Raw genomic sequence first — 18,363 nt, forward strand, 5'->3', positions numbered from 1 at the left:
CTCCCCAGCCCAGAGAGGTGGAGGCGGCAAGGCCACCACTGTCCCACGGGCCCCACTCTCACTGTCGATGTTGTGAGTCCACATTTTTTAAAAGTTAAAATAAATAGGTGCAATTACTTTTCATAATATATTTTATTTAACCTAGTATATCCAAATATGTAATTAACATACAGATTGTTTTCTTGTTTTATGCTAAGTCTTTGAAACCCAGTGTGTTAAACTTACACCAGGGCTCCCCGTGGACTGGCCTCATTGCACACACTCACAGCCACGTGTGCTGGTGACCACTGCCGGGTCACACCATGAGTCTGGAGCACGGCGCTCTCCCTCTCTCTCTCTCTCTGTGTCTCAGGTTTTTGAGGCAGGGTCTTGCTATGTACCCCAGGCTGCCCTTGAGCTCATGGTGATCTTCCTGCCTCAGCCTCCCGACTACTGGGATTATAGGTGTGCACCTCCATGCCTGGCTTGGAGGAGGGTTTCTCAATCTCAGCCCTGTTGCACTTGAGGCCAAATAAGCTTTGTGGAGGGGTGGTACTGTATGCTGTGGGACATTTAGAGGCATCCCTGGCCTCCTATAGCAATCCCCCAGACCTGACAACCAAAACCTCCCCAGGCAATGCCCCCGGCAAGGGAGCAAAATCCCCACCCAGAGAGACTCGCGGGTCTAGGAGAAGGCAGCCCCCTCTGGAAGCGAGACTGGAACTGGGCTCTTGGCACTAGTGTCCTTTCTGGTACCTGCAGGGACAAGAGTGCCTGCTGAGCAGATGGCAGCAGGAGGTGCCGTGAGCATCTCTCTCTCTCTCTCTCTCTCTCTCTCTCTGGTCACAGACCCTGGAGTCATCTGTTGTCATCCCATTCTGTGGATGGGAACATGAGCCTCAGGGAGGCACAGCATTTGCCCAGTGACACCCAGGACTCCGGTGTCTGTCCAACTCAGGGCTCAGGCTCTTGTCTTCCACTCTGCTCTGTGGGACCCTAAAGCCACCATGGCCCTGTCCACCATCCACTCACCCCCATGCAGCCCTCCCCTCCCTGCCAAGTCCTCCGGGCCCAGGCTCTGATGCAGCCTCTTCCCTCCAAGCACACAGGAGAGGCCTTCCTGCCTCCACCTAGCCACATTCTGACTACAAATGTCCAGCCGGCTCTGAGTTGATCCCCAAGAAGAATGAAGTAGGATTTTTCCCTAGAGAATGTACTTTGTGGTTGTTGTTGAAGGGACTCCCTGCTCCCTTCTGCCTTCCCAGTGTACTTATCCTAGTCTAGCATGGGGCACCCTGCCCACACACTCTCCCCATGGTCCCATTAGCTGGCTGCTCCCCTGGGGTGTCAGCAACTGGGAGGTGGGGGTGGTTCCTTTGCCCTTCCTGGCATTTCCCAAGGCGGAGGCTGACCCAGAACCCTCTGGCAGAAGACAGAGAAAGGGACAGGGCAGAGTCCTAGACTTAGGCTCAGGAAAACACTGGGAAAATGGGGACTAATGCAAACATGTGCCTGCCTTAGGGAAGAGCATGGAGAATTTAAATTATTCTCCACTCCCTCCCAGACTTTCTCTGTCTCTTGGTTGGTGTGAGTGCTGAGGATTTATCAATTTTTTAAGGTATCATTAGGACCCAGGCCAGGAGAGTCTGAGTCTAATTTGCAGCAGTGGGGCCTTGGGGTGCCATAGGCTCCCCTCCCCATGCCTCACCAATCCCATCCCCTAGCTGTTCACTCCCCTCCCCACACTCCATTCTGGTGTTAGCCCTTGAATGCACCAAGCTCATTCCTACCCCAGGGCCTTTGCACCTGATGTTCCCAATGCCTGGCTCACATCAGTCAAGACTCAGCTCAAATGTCAAGTTGCCCAGGTAGTCTTCTTTGTCTACCCACATGCACGCATGCCCTACTCTGAGCCCCAGGCACTCTATCTCAGTACCCTCTTTATTATTATTATTATTATTTATTTATTTATTTATTTAATGTTACCAGCTAATATGTATTGAATACTTCTTAGATACCTGGCAGCCTTCTTAACACTGCATGTTCTTCTCACATGTACTTACAATTTACAGCCATTTAAACCTCACAATAATGTCGTGATTTCATACTATTATTGCCCCCTGCCTGTTGGGGAAAAGAAGACAGCAGTGTTGGTCCCAGATGGTGCAGCTGGTGAGGGGTGGGCCCCAGCCCCAACCTTCCTGGGGGCTGCATGTCAGGCCCTCCCTCCTCCTCCTCGAAAGTGCAGTCTCCAAGCCTGTGAAGGCTCCGGGTTGAATGAATGGATGTGGCCACTGGTGCCCGTGGCCCATCCTGGCCCAGAGCCACACTCCAGCCTCAGGGGCGGACACCGCTGGATGGGGCCCTGGAAGGTCAAGGGCATGCGGCCGAGCTTGGCCCGCAGGCTTGCCCCTGAGAAAGAATGTCAGAGCAGGGAATTTGGCCCAGGTCAGGTGGCCCCATAAATTAGAACAGCACCCAGAGTCCTCAACCCTGAGCAGGAGGCCCTGCCAAGAGCTGCTTGGGCTCTGGTTTCAGCTGCAGAGGACCTGGCACCCTGCGTGCCAACCCCACACTCCCTACCATAGCCAGGATCCGAGTCGGTGGGGACACAGTGGCAGGGGCTCACCCTCTGCCTGCCCTGCCAGCCTGTGCACCTTCTGATCATCAGGGGAAGCCATGCTCCTGCCCAGGTGCCAGACCCCGCACCTCAGGGGTGCGCCAGGGTGTGCCAGACTGCCCACCCCGCTGACCTGGGTCACTCACCCAAGGGACGGGGACACCCACCCAGGGGACACTCTGGGCTGTGATTCCCACCTGTGAGACGAGCAGAGGCCTCTCATTTGCTGCTCTCCTGAGCCCGGAGCCCCTTCCTGGACGACCACAGGGAAGACTCTTACCTATGGCTTCTCCCCAGGGAAGGAGTAGCCAGACCTGCACCTCGGGGAGCTCAAGTCCATCTCACACTGTCCCTGAGACTCGGAGCAAACACTGGCCTTCTGTGGGCCTCAGTGTGCTCACCTATCACAGGGGGTCATCAACATGGGTTTGGTGACCCTCCCACATAGTAAATAATAAATATAGTTTGAGAATTACATTATTCAACAAATATGACGAGCATGTAACACTCATACAAAGGATGCTTAGGTCATTTGTTAAGTGCTATTTGAGGCAGCAGCAGAGGGAGGGAGGGCTGCATTCTGGCTGGTGGGATCAGGAAGACTTCCTGCAGAGGTGACCACTGAGCTGGGTCTCGAAAGAGGGCCAGGGGTTCAGAGTGAGACCGAGGACCTGCCCCTGGCCAAGAGGACATAGGTGTCAAGAAAGCTGGGCCACACGGAGGAGGAAAGAGCGATGTTTTAGTGGCCTGGAAAGGAAGGCGCGAGGTCGCAGAGCTCAGCCAAGGCTTTGAAGACTCAGTTATGGTGCTGGACTTCCTTCTGCAGGTAGTAGGGAGTTGTTGAAGGAACCTGAGGAAGGGAATAACCATAAACTAGATTGCTTTGTTCCTTAAGTGAGGCTTAGGTAGCTGGAACGCCAGGGCCTGGTGAGAGGCTGCCTTGGCTACCAGTGCAGAAGGAGGCTGTAGCAGGCAGATACAGGGTGTGCCTCTCCAACCCCTCCCCAGGCTCCCCACACTCGGGGCTCCAGCCACCACTGTACTGAGCGCCAGGTATGAGGCCTGGACCATGATCCTCCCAGTCCGGGCCCCACCTCCTTCCCTCCACTGTCCTCCAGGGTGCTCGCCATGGGTGGCATGCCAGGCTGGCACCCTCAACTCCCCCTGCCAACTCCTCCAAAGCCCCGAAGCCAGGCTGTCACTTCCAGGCTGCCAGGAGCCGGCTCACCCTGAGGATGAGCCCCGCTAGTGTTAACAAGGTCCGGCCAGGTGGGACAGCTGAGAGAGCCCGTGCCAGCTGGAAGCAGGTGTGCAGGGCCTCCCAGCCTTGCAAGGTCAAGCCAGCAACCTTCCATACTGACGGAGTGAAGACCAGAGGGGATGGCAGCTCTCCAGAGGGTACCGACATTGGAGGGGCTCAGCAGGTGTCCTCGGCTTGACACTGGCCTCCTGGCCACTTCTGTTTCCATGGCCACCATCTGGTCCCCAGCTACCACCACCACCACACACCTGGCCTCCTGCAGTCACTTCTCACTGGTCCCTCTGTTCCAGTGATGGGGAACCTTTTAGAACCTTCGTTCAGTGGTAACAAACAGCTACTATGGCACGTGTCCCATAGGTTTGCACCACTGCCCTATTCCTACTACTGCTCTTCCGAAGACCCTGCCCATGTGCACTCTGGGCGAGGCGTCTGCAGCATGGATGACCACACCTGCCTTGCTCAGCAGCCTGCAGGGACTTCCTGGCTCCCAGGAGATCTCTGCTGCCTCTCCTCCCTCCATGCCCCTGCCCCTTGCGTACAAATGAGCCAGAATGCCAGGCTGCACCCACCTTGGCCATCACCCAGGCTGCCCCATTGTTTGTAAACTTCCTCCCCCCATCCAGTTCATCAGTTCTCAAACTGTGGTCTGGGACCCACAGCATCAGCAGCATCTGTTTGTTAGAAATGTGGTTTCACAGGCTCCACCCAGACTTGAGTCAGAAATATGGGCCTGGACCCAGCGACCTGTCTTTTAACAGGCTTGTATGTATAGCTAAAGGCAAGGTCTTCTGGTTTAATTGATTCTTTTCAATAGACACATCTTTATTAGTGCGTATTAATTTTATGAAATATTAGGTTCCCTTGCAGCACTTTCATACCTGTATATATCTTAATCATATTCATCCCTCCATTACCCTCCCTTACACCCCACTCGCTCATCCCCCTTAATTAATTCTTTAAGGTTTAGACCCCAGCTCAGATGGTACTTTCTAAAAGACTGTCTCCTTCAGCCATAATCACACAAATCATTGTGTAATTTACTGAGAGTCTTTCTCTTTGACTAGAGTATAAACTCTGCAGGCCAGGGAATATGCTATTTTTTTCTCCCATCTACCCCTGAAATATAGAACATTGCCTGGCAACGTTTTTAAGCATGCTGAATGAATGAATGAATGAATGAATGAATGTGTAAGCAAGCCCTCCTCTTCTAGTCCTTCCTCCCGCCGACACTTACACTTGCTGTGTGCCTGTGCTGGGTCAGATACTAAAACAAAATAAGGAAGGTGCTGTGCCCTACTTTCAAGGAGCCAACTGCCAGAGGGGAAAATAAACATGGGCACAAACCCATTGAGTTGGGTCTTCAGGGAGAAGTGGACATTCACAGGGAAGGCAGTGAAGGCAGATGCAAGGACAGCAGATGCAAAATGGAACAATGCAGAGACGTTAGGCAGTGGCAGGAATGTCAGAAAACAAGGCGAGGCAGTCAGGCCAAATGCCACCAGGTGAGTGCCAGGCTGAAGAATGATTTCTGACCTAATCTTATCTTTTTAAAAATCACTCTGGTAATACAACTTGGAAGCCAAGAGGGAGGGCTTCACTCATTTATTTATTTCCAAAGCACGCACTGAGCACAACCAAGCCCCAGGGCTGGGCCACAGTGTAGATGTTGTGTGGGGACTGCAGTCTGTCCTTCTATCTACCTCTCTCCAGCCCCGCTCCTTCCTTCCCTACTGCTCTGGGACCACCCCAGCCCCCAGGGGCCACAGCAACTCTAGGGTTACTGCAGGGGCGTCTGAGAGGAGCTTCCTGGGGAGGGAGGCAGCCAACAGGATCCGTGGGAGACAATGGCACCTTTGTTGCTTCTGCCAGGGCTGCTGCTCCAAGAATAGCTGTTTGCTTGGCTCAGCTCAGAGTAGGGCTGGCGCTAGGTTGGAGGAAGGCGTGGGACCCTTCAGCTCTGATGTGGCTGGGTGCTAACCCTCTCGGCCCTCTGGGGCCTGCTTGGGTTTCTCACTGGCCCAGGTGGCTTAAGGCAGGCAGGAAGCTTCGGCACAGGAACCAAGTCAGGGTCCTGAGGGATCATCCCCTTGTGTGAGTTTGTAAAGCACCAACAGAACCATGTGCAGACGCTCAGTCTGTGCAGCAACAGTGGCTCTGTTACGGGGGGCAGGGGTCCAGCAGAGAGGCCTCCAACCCCAGACTCAAGATGCCTCAGCCAAGACACGGCAAAACTGGGCTCAGACCCAGATCTTCCACCCCTGGAGCTGAGACCCAGGGCTCTGCCTGAATTTGCCTCTCCTAATAACAATATGATTGGGGCAGTTGGCCATGGCTCAGCTCAGTGTCCTCTGAGGGGCTGAGGACTTTGGAAGTGAGCAGGGTGACAAGAACAGAATGGCTTGGAGCTTCTGTTTGGAGCTCCTCTGCCAACACCAGGAATGGACTGCTGGGCCCTGCTTATTGTCCCTTCCAGTGCCCAAAACCAGGCTCTCAGCCAGTGACCCCTGAAGTGGCCTGCTTTTTGTGTGTCATTATTTTTCCCTTGTGGTGCTAGGGATGGAACCAAGGGCCTTGTCATGCTGGGCAAGTGCTCTACCTCTGAGCTACATCCTCAGCCCCAGTCCGTGGCCAGGGTCAGAGAGATTCTCCCCAGCAGCCTTGACAGCCTGACACCTATAGCCTTGGCCACCCAGGGCTCTAACCCCTGGACCACACTGCTGAACACCCAGACCAGGGGCTCTCTAAGTGTGGCCCTTCCACCAGCAGCACAAACAGTTCCTGGAAACAGGAGAGAAGGCAGATTCTTGGGCTCACCCCAGCCCCACCATAGCTAAACTCAAAATCCAGACACAGCCTGTCCTGGTCACATGACCAGTGGGCCCTGCCTCAGCTCAGCCGCACCAGGCAGACTCCCAGGAATGGGATCCACATGTCTGCAGCCTTCAGAACACTCCCTGAAGGTTCAAACAGCTCCCCTGATGTTCTGAAGCCCATCAGAGTCCAGATTCTGAAAGCCAGAATGGCAGATCCACTCCAGGGCCAGTGTCTGAGTCACAAATCCCACAAGAATCCCACCTGGATGCCTCTGAGCCCTCAGTGACCTTTAGGAGCCCTCAAACCGACACTAAATTCAGCAAAACTGTCATCCCCTGTCCCCCCGCCCCAGTCTCCCTGTCACCTCCTCTTAAGCCAGCATCTAGTCAGCTCAGGCGGCCATAATTAAACACCACAGGCTGTTCATTTCCTCACAGTTCTGGAGACTGGAAGCACATACTGAAGAGGGCCACCTTCCTTGCTCATAGGTGGCCCCTTGTCACCAGGGCCTTTCCCCGGTGTGCATGGGGGGCAGGGAGCTCTCTCCTGACAAGGTCACCAGTCCTATTGGGCTAGAACCCTGCCCAGTGACTTCCTGCAACCTGAGTACCCTGAAAGCCCCATCCCCCAAGACCACCACACTGGGGCTAAGGCCACAACAGATGGATTTGGGGGTCACAGATACTCAGCCCACAGCAGCCACGTGGAACCCCTAAATTCTCCCACCCTAAAGTCTCGTGCTTTTCAGAATTCCCAGAGTATTTCTCCATCAGTGGAAACCTATCTTGAGCCCCAAGGAATGCAGATTTCAGGCCAAAAACAACATGGCAGGTAGAGGGGATCTTGTGACAGAGACACCACCCTGCCTGTAAGGCCCAGAGTTCCAGCCTCCATCGCTGTGAGAACTCAGCCCTTTGCTCGGCGACACTCAGTCACAGGGAGTCAAGGTTCTGTCTGTTGCTGTTGCAAATTTATCCCTCTGTCTGGTTCTCAGTCATCCAACCCTGCAGTACCTCACATTCCTGAAGTGGGCCAAAGAAGCCATACATGATCAGAAGTGTGATCTTCATTAAGAATTCAGGTCTTAATGGGACTGGAGTATAGCTCAGTAGTAAAGCACTTGCCTAGCAAGCATGTGGCCCTGGATTCCACAAAAACAGTGAAGAATTCAGGTCTCCAGGCCCTATGCTCAAAAACTATGACTCAGTAGGTGAATCCTGGCCCAGAAATCTGTCACTTAGCAAGTGTCCTCTACTACCAGGTGACTGCCAAGCTGAGTCCATTGAACCCAAGACCAGATGATCCAGGAGGCCCTGGAGCCTTGTCCCTCTTGCTCCTCTGGAGTCTCCTCCTGAAGCCCCTCGTCCCACCTATCTCAGGACTCCCCCGACCCTCTGTCCTCTCTCCCTACAGCGCGGCCCCAGCCGGGGCCAGAATCTTCAGCCTGAAGCATTCAGAGCATGTCTGGGTAGAGGTGGTACATGACGGGGAGGCCGAGGAGGTGGCCACCAACGGCAAACAGCGCTGGGCTCTCTCACCCAGCACCACACTGCGGCTCACCATGAGCCAGGCTAGCACCGAGGCCAACAGCGACAAGGTATCAGAGCAGGGAAGTCCTGCTCCTGGACTTCGGGATCCCAGGGCCACACTGGGGTAGGGGCAGAGTAGAGCAGTCCTGACCCAAAATGACAGCTGCATGTGTTTTTCCAATTTCTAGTAGCCACGCCAAAAAAGAAAGAGGAGAAAATGGCTAGGCAAGGTGGCATACCTGTAACCCCAAAACTAGGAGGCTGAAGCAGGAGGATCACAACTTTGACCCCAGCCTGGGCAACTTGATCACTTATTGAGACCCTATCTCAAAATAAAAAATAAAAAGGGCCGGAGTATAATACAGTAAAAAGGTCCTGGGTTCAACCCTCAATACCACATACCCCCAAAAAAGAGGCAAAATTAATTTTCCTAATATATTCTACTTAAACCCATGCATCAAGTTATCATTTTGACCTGTTTTAAATTTTAAAATAATAGCCCGGGATTTAGCTCAGTGGTTTCGCCACCTGCTGCACAAGCGCAAGGACCTGCGTTCGATCCCCAGTACCAAAAAAAAAAAAAAATTTAAATAATAACAAGATAGTTTATATCCTTTATTGTACTTAAACTAAATTCGCTCCTACAGCACGTCCCAGTGTGGATCAGCCACATTTCAGGAGCTCAGTGGCCCCGGGCTATCGGCTGCTGTGCTGCACTGGAAATGATGGCTTCCTAGGGGTCACAGTGTGGATGGCCAAGATATGGGAAGGGGAAGTGTGGACGCTCAGAGCCATAGAATTCTTGGGGGGTTTCAGCCTCAGGACCCTGGGTCTCACTGTCTGCAAAAGGAGGTGTGGAGCACTCGGGGTGAAGTGATTTGCCCACGTGGAGAAGCCAGGACCAGCACTGTCTGCTCCCTGCCCCTTGCCAGCCTGAGTCCTGTGCCCTGAGAGCTTAGCCTATGAGGCAGATGTAGGGCTTAGCCGGATATGGAGCCCCTTAAAGGCAGCGGAGAGTGCTTGGGGGCACAGGGGCACACTGCACACTGGCTGCGCTCCTAGAGGCAGGGAGTCTACCTCTCTGCTCAGTCCTCTGGAAGAAGCAGCCACAGGAGACAACCCAAGAGAACTTCCCGGAGGGGAGGGTCTGGGTGTCTGGAGAGGGTGGGGCGGTTACCTGGGCTCTCCTGCTGGGGTCTCTGATCTCTGTCCCTCTCTATCCCCACACCCCCCAAGGTCACCGTCAACTACTATGAGGAGGAGGGCAGTGCACCCATTGACCAGGCTGGACTCTTCCTCACGGCCATTGGTGAGTTAGTGCCGCTGTGCCCCAGCCACCTTCACCCCCTGGGGCTGGCACTGTCTCCCTGCTTGGTGGCATTGGGCTCTGTTCAGTGCTGCAGACCTGGCACCTGGAGGCTGCTCTTAGTAGTGCAGGCCATGCAGGGACCACACAAGCCTCTGGCCCTTCTGTCTGCAGAGGACTCACTCTGTGTTGGGTCCCCATCACTGGCTCTGCAGGCCATGGAGAAACAGGAAAGCCTGTCCCTCCCTGCCTCTCCCCTGCAGTCTGGTCCTAGATGTCCCAGCTCTCCCCACCCCACCCCCTGCATCCAGCCCATTCCTGAGTACACAGAGATGCAGGTCTGGTCTGTAGCTCACCTAGTCCAAGCCCTTCATTTGACCCACAAGGATGGTGAGGCCCAGAGAGGTTAGAAAACACATTTGAAGTCACACAGAAACCCATTGGCAGGCTGAGTCCAGCACTCAGGATGATACTGGGTCCTTTCACCGCACCCCATTGCCCTGTCCTGGGTGCCAGGCCTGCATACCAGGGAGTCAGGATATGACCTTCAGAGTTTCCAATCGCTTAACCCTACTGCAATTGAGGAGTTATTTCCTTTTTCTGTTCCAATCAGAGTATTTAAGCCAGAGGGCACTTCAGAGTCGCTTTGTCTGTCCAGCCCTGGTTTAACACAGACAGAGTTGCCACATGGCAGGGGACAGAATACTGAGCAGGACTGAGTGCTGAGGGCTTCTCAGAAATGCCAACGCTGTCTCCCAGCTGTGTCTAGGGTGGTGCTGTGTGCCGGAGGAGAATGATAAACAGTGAGCATTTACTGAGCACCTTCAGTGTGCCACACTCCAATGCTACACATCTTACAGTCGTGGTTTTAATCTCTTCTCACAAGGATTCCAAGGATAAAGGCCATTATTGTCCCATTTCACAGATGAGAAAACCAAGGCTCAGAAAAACAAAGCAAGCACACAAAAAGCTGCCTGAGGCTACACACCTAGAAGGCAGCTGGTGGCAACTGGAGTCGTTTGGCTCCATCTCACCTTCTGGGCTCTCAAAAGGTCCCTAGGCCAGCTCCCCTCCCACCTTCCCCATGCCCTGAACAGCAGTGCTTCTCTGCTTCTCAGCTCCTTTCAAGTGGGCTTGGTTGCTGGTCAACTCGTCCCTCTTTCTGCAAAGGGGTGCCCAGTCTGTAGTGGGGGGCCCTGGGTTGACCGAAGAGGGCCTTGGGAAATGATAACTAGATCCTCCCTATTGTGCTGAACCCTAGCACGTGAGTGAACCTCACATGCACACATAGCCTCCTGCTGTTTCAAATGACCATCCGAGGAAACCCACTCCCACAGACAGGGACACCTGAGGACGAGGGAAGAAAGGGCAGGGGCCAGAGGCCATCAAGTGAAGTTGTACCAGGAAGACATCCCCAAAGCAAGGTGGGCATAGGAGAGAAGGCACAAGGAGTCCAGGAGGGGCGGGGTGGGGCGGGGCATTCCATGCATTAAACCAGGAGGCAATGTGCAGGGGATGCTGCTCAGGGTGCCACAGTGCTCAGTTCCAAAAGTGCCACATGTGCCTGAGACAAAGGACCACCTTTGTTCACAAAGTTCTGAGTTGCTGTCACTAAGCATTTATTTGTTTAACTGCCACAGATTGCAGATATTTAGCTTCTATGGGCCAATAAAATGTTCCCCTTACCAAAAAAAAAAAACAAAAAATGTCCCCCTCAGCTGCCCCAAAGCGGGGGGGGGGGGGGGAATTTTGATGCATGGCAAAAAAAATGACTTTAAAACAATTTGTCATCAACTATCACCATAATCTCAACTCTTATGAAGTAGGCAGGACAGCCTCTCGGGGTAACAGACACTTTTACATTCAGAAAATAGCACTCACCCTACTGAATCTATGCTTCCTGTGCTGCCAGGGATCCCGAGGCATATCAGGTGACCCCTGGGAACCACTGGTCTATCTGCCCCGCCCCACACCCCAAATCTTTTGTTCCCCTGGGCTTCCCTTGAGCCCCACATCCTGGCTGGCAGGGATATTCTAAATGTTCCCAGAAGGTGGGACCAATTCTGCAAAGGATTCTTTTTTTTTTTTTTTTTTTCGGTACCAGGGATCGAACTCAAGTCCTTGCGCTTGCGCAGCAGGCGGCAAAACCACTGAGCTAAATCCCCGGCCCAAAGAGTTTGTATTTTCTTTTCTTTGTTTTTTGGTACTGGGGATCGAACTTCGGTCCTTGTGCTTGGGAGGCAGGCAGTGGAACCACTGAGCTAAATCCCTGGCCCTCTGCAAAGGATTCTTATCTGAATCCTTCTCGGCAGAGTCTGGTCTGCCCACACTGAGCAGAAAAACCCCTGGCTTCAGGTAGACAGAAATAAATCCTGACCCTTCCCCCTCCGCCACATTGTGACCTTGGACAAGTTACATCAGCCTCCTGTGCCTGTTTCCTCATCCGGGACTCACAGGGCATTCTGGCACTGTGCTTCTGAGGATTCAGTTGGGTGACGTGTGCAGAGATCCTGTGGCGGGGGGCCCAGAACAGATGCTGAGGGAATGCTCTCTTCTCCTTCCTCTCTGGGGAGCCCATTTACTCTGCTCAGGTGAAGAGGAAGAAACTTGCTATTCTGCAGCCTACTTCTGGGGATTTGGGAACAAACCTATGGCACCTTTGGCCACAAATTAAGTCCCCTCTTGGTCCCAGTCCTACAGGCACTTGCTGTGTGACCTTGAAAGTAGCCTACCTGCTCCAGGCCTCACTTTCTCCTAGCTCTAGAATGAGGGGTTTGAATAAATCAATCTCTGGGAACAATGAAGACTCCGAGTAGGGCTGATCTGTAGAGCTTCTTATTCTGGGGACAATGGCAGAGAAGTGGGGGTGGGAGGAATGGACCTCCTCACCTGGCTGGCTCAGGCAGTGGATCAGTGCGCGCGCGCACACACACACACACACACACACACACACACACGGGCCTCAGGAACTTTAGCGCTGCCTGGGGAACTCATCCACACGCCCCTCCCAGAGCCCACATGACTGTCTGGGTTTGGGGTGCCCCTTCCTCCTCACCACATCCCAAGCAGCTCACCAGGGCAGGCAGACCAGCAGCCTGCCACTGTCCATGGGCTGGCAGCCTGCTGAGCCCTCAGGGTCTTGATTCTCAGCGCAGACTGCCTTGAACCCAATCCTAGTGACATTTTGCCTTTGCCTCCCCACCCTGGTGCCACCCAACACTTTGGAGCTATTCCAGGGAGCTGAGGTAGGATCTAGGGCCTCTGGGAAATGTCTGGGACCCAGAGGCCCTGAAACAGGTGTCCTCTCCCTCCTCCCCCGGGATGGCAGAGCCCTCCCAGGAGTACAGGCCCTGGGCGAGCCGTGACAGCCCTGCCCGCTGTCCCTCCATGCATCACCCCAGTGGAATCCTAGCAGACACAAGGAAGCCTTGCGGGGGGCTCTGGGTGAGGGTGGAGGGCACAGGAGGGCATTTCAGTTGACTTGGGACAGGTCATGGGACTGGAGAGAGAAACAGAATGGCTGTGGAGGCTGGGCAGAGGTGATGACAGGCCCGGTTTTGAAATGCTCAAATTTCATAACAGGAAGGCAGTGAGCCCTGCATCTGAATTTATTAAACCAGGAAAGAGCAAGAAGCATATTATTTAGCATTAGGGAGGGGAGAAGACAAGTGAGATGGGGAACAGCTGCTTTCCTTTAGGAACGGTTTGGTATTTGATTTGACTTTTTTTCACTGTGTTCAAATATTCCCCAGATAAAACTTTTCATGGTAAGAAACTCCCGCAGTAAAGCAGTTTAAAGTACTTCACCATTCCTCTCTGGTGGCCACTGCTGTCATGGACACACCACAAGAGCTTCAGTGTCACCTTGCAGTCTGGGGACAAAAGCCACAGGGCTACCAGGGTGGATGTGGCCATCTCTGGTGGTGACCTTCACGGAAGCAATTGTGGGTGTTGAAGGCAGGCGGGGGCTCGGCCTGGGTCAGCCAGAGCTCAGCCTGGGCCCATGGAGGCATGGAAAGAACAGCAACCTGGAGGCCCGAGTGGGAAGCCTGGCTCTGACTTTGGGGGTCACTTCTTTCCTGCTGAGCACCTCAGTTTCCTCATCTGCACAGAGGGGAGGTGATAACTCCTCCCCTGGAGCTACAGAAAGGAGCATGCACAAGACAGTGCCCTGCAGTTGGGGGTAGGGGGAGCCATGCACATGGGAGTGGGCTGGGATCTGCTGAGAGGTCACTGAGGTCAACAGCAGCTGGTGACACTGCCTTCCCTTCTGTCCCCTGGCATCCTTGCCCTGCTCCAGCCTCCCAGCTTGTCAGCCCAGTTTGCTGGCAGGTGACTCCCCACAGCCAGGCCTGCTCACCTTTGAAACAGGCTAGATGACCTTTACCTCCCAGGGCTGCAGGCTCCAGTGCCTCCCCCAGTGCTGGCCACAGCACACGCTCCCAGGTGATGGGCTGAGTGACCTCCATCCGAGGAAGGGGTGGGACAATTGGACACTGCAGGCGCCACTTCCAAGGACCTCATAGCCCACCCTCTGCCACCTCCTACACCCAGAAAAGCCAGTCAGGGCCAGGAAGGAATCCAACTATGGCCAAAGGGAGGACTTGAATGAGATCCCTGGACTGGGAGGGGGCTGAGCTGCACGAGAAGGGTGACATCAGGACCCCTCCTGTGTGGGACCCTCCTCCCAGCCCATCCAGGCAGAGGGACACCTTCTGAGGGAACAGACCAGGGTGTGTTCATTCCCACCTGCTCCTACCATGCTCCAAGTCATGTTTGGGTGAACCAGGGCCTTGTGGGCAGCTCCAGGGCCTGGGACCAGCACATCTCATCCGGTGCCACCCCCAGTGCCTCACCCAAACACACAGCAACGTGGTCTCCTGAGGCCATTTGACATTATCTGGAGGCATGTTTGGTTGCCACAACTGGGAGGTGTTATGGCATCTCATGGGTAAAGGCCAGGATGCTGCTAAACATCCCGTCACTCACAGGACAGTCCCCACAACCAAAAATTGCCTGGTTCAAAATATAGGTAGGCCCTGCGACTGCCATTTGTGCAACTGCTGTAACTGGAAAGGTTCCTATGTTATAAGTGAGGAAACTGGGGCTCAGAGAGGTTGTCTAACCTGCCCAAAGTCACTCAGCTCATAAGCAGAAAACCAGGGGTCCAACCCCATATTGTCTGAGGCTAAGTCTTTTCACTGCCCCCACACTCTCCTTGAAGCCTATCTCCATGATAGGTCCAGGAATGTTCACAGTCCCTTCCCTGGGAAAAGGTATAAGCAGGGACATTGCCCTGATTCATCTATCTGAGGCAAGGACGTTGCCCTCATATCCAGAGGGGCTGGAGATCCTGTTTTCCACCCAGAGGAAAATCCTCAGTTCTTGGAGCTGAGGCAGGACTACTAGGAGTTTGGGGAGAGAAAGAGAAAAGGACACACATGTGCACACACAGACACACACACACACACACATAGGCTTGCACATCCACACACAGGCACACACCTGGCTTAGACTGGAAGAATCCTGTGCGGGTACTTTTTTTTGAGGCAGGGTCTTGCTATGTAGTTCAGGCTGATCTTGAACTCACTATGTAGCCCAGGCTGGCCTCAAACTCACAGCGATCCTCCTGCCTCTGCCTCCCCAGTGCTGGGATTACAGGCATGCACCACCATGCCTAGCTGGTACATTTTCAAAATATAAGCAAAATAGACAATTGTAGTGTGTACCCAGTGCTGCTAAATCCACCTGTGTGACCTTTGGCATGTGACTTCACATCTCCCAGTTGAAGCTCCCAGATGTGAGGATTAGCCTTCACTCCCACCCAGGATTCGGGCAATCCTAACTACTGGATAGTACCTCAGAAGGTGGGAGCTGCCAGGTACACAGTGCCCACTGAGGTCCCTGGGGAAGGGGGTAGGAGGTGCTAGGTTAGGCAGGGAGCTGGAGAAGGCAACCTTGGCAAGGCACTCCCTTTCCAGCAGCTGAATGATGGGTGAGCTGCATCCCTGTGTCCCATGGGTCTCCCCTATGTTCTGCACCCTGTCTGGTAGGGTCAGCCACTCACCCGTATCTCTTGTCCCCAGAGATCTCCCTGGATGTGGATGCAGACCGGGACGGCGTGGTAGAGAAGAACAACCCAAAGAAGGTACAAGCTGTTGGGTTGGATGCCACCTGCGGGGAGGGGAAGAGAGGAGCTTCCAAGGGACAGAGCCTCAGCCAGCACCTGCAGCAGCCATGGGCCCCTATCAAGCTGACAGCTCCATATCACAGGGCCAAAGACCAAGGCCCAAGACAAGCTCCCATACCCACAGCACACCAGGAGCCCTGGCTGCTTATGGGGCCAGCTGCAGAGCAGAAACCAGAGTCTGCTTTCCCATCCACAACCCCACTGGTTGAGCTGTTGAAAAGAGTAAATGTGTCTGCAACAGAGGTCATGCTACACAAGCATTTGTTCTTAAATGTTTGCCCTTTTTTAGTTTTAAATCAAAGGGACAGAGAGTTGCCTTAGTCACACTGTCTCAGCCTGCAGTCCTGCTCCTGTTGCTAGTTGTTCATTCATTCATTCATTCATTTCCTCTCTCCTCTACTTACTCTTTTTCATCTTGCATTCCCCACTCCCATCCTGCTCCCCCACAAAGGAACATTTAACGGGTCAGCGTGTCTCTTTCAGTTCTTATGGTCCTTGGGGAACTTGCAGCATGACTGGTGTATAGGTGTTTTGTTTTGTTTTGGTTTGGTTTGTGTTTTTGGTACTGGGGATTGAACTTGGGTCTTTGCGCTTTCGAGGCAAGCAGCAGAACCACTGAGCTAAATCCCTGGCCCCTTCAGGTGTATGTTTTTAATCCGTGCAGCTAGCATGGTGCTTCCCATCTCATTCAGTTTTGTACTTTTCCCCCAACCCAGTCTTTGAGCACCATTGGTTTTTCTATGTATATATCCAGACTGCTGCTCTTAATAATTTTTAGTTTTTGGCCCTTTTGTATCATTTATATTTTGTAATAGGCATATGTGATTTTTATACAAACAATCTGAAGCCTAGGTTAATGATGAAGACTTGAATGTTTTTTTGTTTTTCAGTGTTGAGGATGAAAACCAGGGCTTTCTGCATGCTAGGCAGGCACTCTCCTACTAAGCTACACTCCAAGCTAGATAAGTATTTTTTAAAATGAAGTAAGGTTAGGCCAGGGATTTAGCTCAGGGGTTCCAGTGCCTGCCTGGCAAGCACAACGTCCCAAGTTCAATCCCTAGTACCAAAAAAAAAAATGAAGTAAGGTCTGGCATACAGCTCAGTAGTAGAGCACTTGCCTAGCATATATAAGGCCCAGAGTTCCATCTCTGGCACCACACACACACACACACACACACACACACACAAACAAAATGAATATAGCCCGGCAAGAAGCTGACTCTGTGCAGGTCAGTCAGTGGCCTCAGGCCTCATGAGGAGCCCCTTCTTCCAGGCCCCATAGCTGGGCTCCTACACACTCAATCTCTGTGCCCCAGCCACATGGCAGCAGGCACCGCAGAGCCTCTGAGGCCCAGCAACCCCAGGAAGAAGGCTTTCGACCTCTCCAAGGGGCTGAGCAATCCTGCTCAAGTCACCCAACCCCTATGAACCTGAACTGGCAATCTCTATACCTGGACCTGTGAAGTGTTCACATTTTCTTTTCTAATCCCATAAATATTCATTGAGCATCTTTGATATCCCAGGAATAGATCAGGCCCAGGGACTGCACAAAGAACAGGAGAAACCTGCCCTTGAACACACAGTCCAGGGGGAGACCCATGTTGGAGGGAGAATGACATGGGTGGCTGTGTTGACATAGTCATCCTAAGTGCTCCCCAAGAGCCTGTGTGTGGTGTCACGTGTGGACCCAGGGACACTGCTATGGTCTGGGGATCCAAAAGACTTCCTGGGAGAAGGCTCAGTTGTGCTGAGACTTGAAGAGGATAGAATTGGCCAAAGAAAAAGAAGGGCAGTGGTCTGGACAGAGGGGCCAGTGTGGGCAAAGGCCCAGGAGCTGGGTGACTGCAAGCAAAAATGTGACCAGTGTGGATGGAGAAGCATGAACTAGGGACCAGATGGAGGCAGATGGAGGGGCCAGCAGGTATCACAGGGCCTTGCAGGCTGCAGTGAGGAATTGAGAGTCAGGGTTTATGCAGGAAGCAACATGATCAGATGAGTTGGAGTCAGTTCTCCTGGTGTTTGGGCTATAGGAGAAAACATAAGAGGTTCCCAAACCCTGGGCCAGGGACCAGTAGGAACCTGGCTGCACAGCAGGCCACACAGCAGTGAGCTCTTGCATCAGGGCTGGAGCCCTGGCTCCTGTTAGATCAGCAGAGGCCTTAGATTATCCTAGGAGCCCGAACCCTACTGTGAACTGCTTGTGGACAGGAGCATCTAGCTTCTGAATTCCTTATGAGAATCTAATACCTGATGATCTGAGGTGGAGCTGAGGGGTGTAATTTTGTAATACTGGGGAATGTAACTATTATGTGTCACTAACATACTAATAATTTATAAAAGAAAACTGGACAAGTCCATGGAAAGTTGTCTTCCATAAAACTGGTCCCCAGTGCCAAAAATGTTGGTGACCACCATCCTAGGGGACTTAGGACCTCTCCCAGAACGTCCGTCTATTTGTTCCTCTGCCTTGGCCTCCTTCCCGCCTCCTCCTTCACTCAGAGGTGAGGTCGCCTGCCCTACCTGGCCTTCCTGTCTTGCCACCCCACTCAAACCTGACTCAGAAGCTCGCATGGGTCCTCTCTCGGGATTCATGCCTGCCGGGTCACAGCTGTGTGGCGGCTTCTCTCTACCGGCGCCTTGGGCTGTCTCTCCAGTGTCCCTCGG

The 18,363-nt window shown here is 53.3% G+C and overlaps 1 protein-coding gene and 1 long non-coding RNA gene across 3 annotated transcripts in view; one reads left to right on the plus strand and one right to left on the minus strand.

The window, feature by feature from the left end:
* Padi2 (peptidyl arginine deiminase 2) overlaps positions 1–18,363 on the plus strand; it is a 40,825-nt gene that overhangs the window by 1,753 nt on the left and 20,709 nt on the right. For both annotated transcript variants that reach the window (XM_004850386.4, XM_004850387.4), the window contains exons 2-4: positions 8,088–8,271; positions 9,440–9,512; positions 15,596–15,657. In XM_004850386.4, the coding sequence (XP_004850443.1) occupies positions 8,088–8,271; positions 9,440–9,512; positions 15,596–15,657 (319 nt within the window). The remainder of the gene's footprint in view (positions 1–8,087; positions 8,272–9,439; positions 9,513–15,595; positions 15,658–18,363) is intronic.
* Positions 3,271–18,351, minus strand: LOC110350401 (uncharacterized). Its single transcript, XR_002396945.2, has 3 exons — positions 18,252–18,351; positions 15,577–15,683; positions 3,271–3,449 (listed from the first exon to the last, which is right to left on the minus strand). It is a non-coding gene; the product is annotated as an uncharacterized LOC110350401 (long non-coding RNA).

This window comes from Heterocephalus glaber, unplaced genomic scaffold (genome assembly GCF_053883595.1).
Source record: "Heterocephalus glaber isolate CG9 unplaced genomic scaffold, H.glaber_assembly_v1.0 deba00001452, whole genome shotgun sequence".
Classification (NCBI taxonomy): domain Eukaryota; kingdom Metazoa; phylum Chordata; class Mammalia; order Rodentia; family Bathyergidae; genus Heterocephalus; species Heterocephalus glaber.